The sequence below is a fragment of the Taurulus bubalis genome, assembly GCF_910589615.1.
Source record: "Taurulus bubalis genome assembly, chromosome: 18".
In the NCBI taxonomy this organism is placed as follows: Eukaryota; Metazoa; Chordata; class Actinopteri; order Perciformes; family Cottidae; genus Taurulus; species Taurulus bubalis.
Genome location: NC_136606.1, coordinates 2,451,840 through 2,456,737, shown reverse-complemented (window position 1 = coordinate 2,456,737; position 4,898 = coordinate 2,451,840). Strand labels below are relative to the sequence as shown.

At 39.8% G+C, this 4,898-nt stretch overlaps 1 protein-coding gene across 1 annotated transcript; it reads right to left on the bottom strand.

Annotated features, from left to right (window-relative positions):
• Positions 1 to 1,793: 1,793 nt before the first annotated feature.
• Positions 1,794 to 2,761, bottom strand: gemin6 (gem (nuclear organelle) associated protein 6). Its single transcript, XM_079233951.1, has one exon. The coding sequence runs from the start codon at positions 2,726 to 2,728 to the stop codon at positions 2,207 to 2,209; it is 522 nt and encodes a 173-aa protein (XP_079090077.1). The 5' UTR covers positions 2,729 to 2,761; the 3' UTR covers positions 1,794 to 2,206.
• Positions 2,762 to 4,898: the final 2,137 nt, after the last annotated feature.

Sequence of the window (4,898 nt, the reverse complement as noted above, 5' to 3'; positions counted from 1 at the left end):
GTGTGTGTGTGTGTGTGTGTGTGTGTGTGTGTGTGTGTGTGTGTGTGTGTGCATCCAGTGGGAGACGCTTTGTGGTGAAACGTCCTCGATGGTGACGAACATCTGTAAACGGCTCATGGAGCCGCCTGGAGGACGCCATGAGAAAACCTCCAGAAACAACTTTCTATCCCATAATGAAAACCCATAAAGGATTAAATCCAGAGGATGAGTGTCTTCTGGAGGTGATATTCACAGCAAACGTCTTTATTTTGGTTTGAGGCCCTCAATCTGGATGAAGAAATACTCAACAGAGAGTAAATGTTAATTAATTTATGTTTATTGTGATATTTCTTCTTTTGTACCTTTCTGTGAATAGTATTTCTCAGTATAAAAGTCAAAATGTTGATTAAAATCCACAATGACAGGAGACAATATCTTCATAAATAGCATCCAAACCGTTGTTTTTACTTGTAAATCTCCTCCCGGGTTCCCAATCCCAATAAAAATACACATGAGCTCCATGCTGGTTTACATCCTGCAGGTATGTCATGTATGTTTACATCCTGGTATGTTTGGCATACTTCATGTATGACATATATATGACATATGTATATATATATATATATATATATATATATATATATATATATATGTAAGTTTTATTTACTAGTATTATTGTTTAATTCTAGTTGTTTACTTATTTAGGTTAGATTTTTTTATGTATTAGGATTATTTGTAGTTGTTTACTTACTAATTAGATTGTTTATTGGTGTAATGATTGTGTAATGCTGTGGGCATGGAGTTTACTTAAAGGAGGACAGGACCAGCATGCACCTGGGTAAGCCTGTGGTTTTTAACCACTCAGGAGAAGCAGCATGAGGGGTTGTTTGTTCTTTTGTTTGTTTACTTTTGTTAAATTACAATAAATATCAGAAAAAAACTGAATCCCGCATGGACACTGCATTCTTTTGGCTGCGTAATTTACCCACAATGCATCAGTGGCCGTTTAGGTTTATTTTTCTTTGATTTATATTTACTCTTTTGATTTATTGGACAAATGGCCACTACACTAAATGATATGTGTTGGGCACACAGTAAAGTGGGAATCTGCAGGATGTTTAACAGAAACTGAGATAAGAGTATCGTTAGCTCCAGAGGCTAACCGGCTAATCCACCGGCCCGGCTGACGGGATGAGATCCGTTTGGGATCCTCTCTGATATTGAGCGTCTCTCTTTCGGCGCAGACGGACGTGCAGCATTTTGAGAGACGATCTCTTCAAATATTGGCAATCGATGTTGTTATTAGTGACTGAAACCTGAGCTGTCATTAGTCACTGCTTCTCCTCTACAACCGCATCAGATATTTATGAGGCAAATTATTTCTGAACCGCTTCGCCGAGTCAAATGAAACCAGTTTTACAGGCAGGATAATGATAATGAACAGAGTTACGCCGGTTTAAGGCACCGCTCCAGCGTGTTATATTAACTACTAAATGAAAAATAACAGCTGAGAGCTTTTAAAATCAGCTTTAAAAAGAATGTATTATGATTATTAAACTGTAGGTCTCCTTACAAACAAAATCTACACTCTATAACTGTCTATATAACCCAAACGCCATTTATACACACACATAAAAATCATACTAAAATATTGTGAAATAGGATTTTAAATATAAGAAAATACTAGAACAATAAGTCACTAAAATATAATGTGCATTACATTCAGACTTGTTTTTCACCCACTTTCCCTCAGTGACTAAAACAAATACTCATTTGACTTTATTTTTTCCTCTACCAACTTTATTAAGGGCAGGATAACTTTACAAAAATGTACAAATGTAAAAAAAAAAAAAAAAAAACGAAGGACAAGTAAATTCAAATAAACAAATGTATATATAATTTGAACATTTCCAAAATTAAATAATTGCCAATCTTCTCCATAACATTCCTCAAAAACAATTAGAAGACTCTTGAGTTTCACTCAGATGGACAAGAACTCATTCTTGATATAACTATATTTTTTAACAGGACAAAAATGAGACAAACTAAATAATAATAATCTGAAGTCAAACTGGTTCCAGAACAGCTGTCAGTCAACGCTGCTGTCGCGCTCTGATTGGCCGGGGCACGAAGCAGGCCTCTGATTGGTGGATTTTACTTCCTGAACGCGTTTCAAGTTCTGAGTTGTGTTCAGGTGCGCAGGTGTTCCGGGCAGTCTGGACCCGGATCAGGCCGGGTCGGTTTCCGGATGATCCTGCTGGAGCTGGACCCGACCCCGGATCAGCTTCTGGATGCGGTCCAGGATGATCTGGTTGGAGCTGCGGCAGTCTTCGGGTCCGTACGGGGCCGTGATGGTCAGGACCCCGGCCACCGTCAGCTGGTCCCCGTCCTCCTCCACCGGGAACCGGTTCTTCTCCAGCCAGCCCCGCAGGACCCCCCTCCTCTTGCTCAGCTCCGCCGGGTCCAGGCTGCGGGTCTCCGGGGGCAGGAAGGAGGTCTGCAGCCGCTGCGTGGTCTCCTCGTCCGCCTCCTGCAGGACCTCCACCTCCTCCACGGCGTGGCCCATCACCACCTGCACGCACGCGCGACCCTCCTCCCCGAAGTCCACCAGCACCAGGCTGGCGGAGACCGGGTCCACGGTGAGCAGCCAGCCGCGGCGCTCCTCATCTTTTCCCGCCTTCACCTTCACCTGCTTGTTGACGTAGCGCATCCACTGCAGCGGACCTAACAGAGGCCAGCCGCACTGCATCACGGTCCAGCTGACAGACGTGAAATATGAGGGGTTTTAAACACACCGGTCCTCTTTAAGCCGTGCACCGGTCCTCTCTGAACGCGGCACGGCTTTTTTAAATCCTCCGGAGGGAAACGCGAAGCCGGAATAAAAAGTTCCGCCTCGGCTCAGCTGTTTTTAAAAACGTCACAAAACTGAACAAATACCATTTAAAATATTGATAAAAATATCAGCAGCAGAAGAGGAAAAATAACTAAAACGGGTGTCATAAAGTCAAAAGACAGATAAACCCGGAAGTTCAAAAACAACATTAAATGATATAGTTAAGTACAAAAACACGTTTTAAATAGCCCCACAAACAAGAACTATACGTGTATTGTACTTTATTTCTTGAAAAACATTTTTTTTAACAATACATTGTTTAATGATAACACAAGCAGCCACCGTCCTCTTTAAACACCCGTCCGCTCTGAACGCGGCACGGTCTTTGAAATCCTCCGGAGGGAAACGCGAAGCCGGAATAAAGGGTTCCGCTTCAGCTCAGCTGTTTTTAAAAGGTGACAAAACTGAACAAATACAATTTAAAATATTGATAAAAGTATCAGCAGCAGAAGAAGAAAAATAACTAAAACTGGTCTCATGAAGTCAAAAGGCAGATAAACCCGGAGCGGAAGTTAAAAACACAACATTTAATTATAAAAAAAAAAATGTAGATAGCCCCACAAACATAAAAAGTATGTGTATTTTTGTAGGATTTCTGCTTAGATATGTTTGTTTTAAATGTAATACGATTTCTTCACAAATGTAATTTTAAAAATGTACAATTTGGCTGAAATAATGAGCAAATTAGTGACATATTGTTTATTGTTGAAGAAATTAGGATTGTTATGAACGATACATCTTGGTTCTTTACTATTTCTTTACCAATACTGATAATCGGCCCAAACGTCGCTCCTGTTAGTAAAACAGCGCCATCTAGCGGCCGTAGATCGTTACGTCATGACGTAAATCGTCATCACTCTGCAGACTTTTAAACGTTTATGAACTGAATTCTGCTCCAATCTTCCTTGATTTAGTTTCTGGTGCAGCTTTTCAACACACGCTGCATGAAACCCACACAAAAAATAACCCCAAAGATCTCAAAGTGTTTGCAAAGGTTGCATTAATTAACCTGTAACTGCTGTTGGTGAAATTTCCATTTCAGCCTGATGGTAAACATTTGAAATGGGAAAAAAAAAATGTATCTGTGTGATTTCCACTAGAGAACTGTGAAGGTGTAGTGGCCGTGTGTCCAATGACTCAAAGAAAATAAACATGAATCAAAGAAATAAAGAAAATAAACAAACATCAAAGAAATAAAGAAAATAAACAAACATCAAAGAAAAAAAACATAAAAGAAAAAAAACATCAGAGAAAATTAACATAAATCAAAGAAAATAAAAACATTAAAGAAAAAAGAAAATGAACATCAAAGAAAATTAACATCAAAGACAAAAAGAAAAGAAAAATAACATCAAAAAAAGAAGAAAAAAAACACCAAAGAAAATAAACAAAGAAAAAACATCAAAGAACAAAACATCAAATAAAATAAACATCAAAGACAATACATATCAAAGAAAATAAGCATGACTCAAAGGCCACTGACTCGTAGGTTTGTAGATTACGCAGCTAAAATAATGCATCGTCCATGCGGAATTCTGGTTTTCTGATATTTATTGCAACAAAACAAAAGAACAGAGAAAAGAACAAAGAAACTCCCCGTGCTGCCTCTCCTGTGCTGGTAATAAATCACAGGCCTACCCAGGTGCATGCTGGTCCTGTACCGCCTACTACTATAAGTAAACCCCACAGGTCCATAATAAGGTCTGATAATCCCGTGTGTTTTGATTTTTAGGTGCAGAGTCGTCTTTTTGGTTCACCAGCAGCACAAACACACAAAGCGGAGGCTGGTGAGTCACAGCCTGCATTCAGTCAGCATATAAGCATAAAGCTTTCATCTGACGTCATCGCTCTTAATCACCCAATTACAGCAACTTCCAGAAGGTACCTGTGCTTTCTACCCTGCTTTCTGCCTGCAGGGGGCACAGTGACAGGAGATCATTCACATTCAGTCAGTCATTCATTCAGTCATTCACTCAGTCATTCACTCAGTCATTCACTCTGTGTATGAATCACACTGACAGGACAA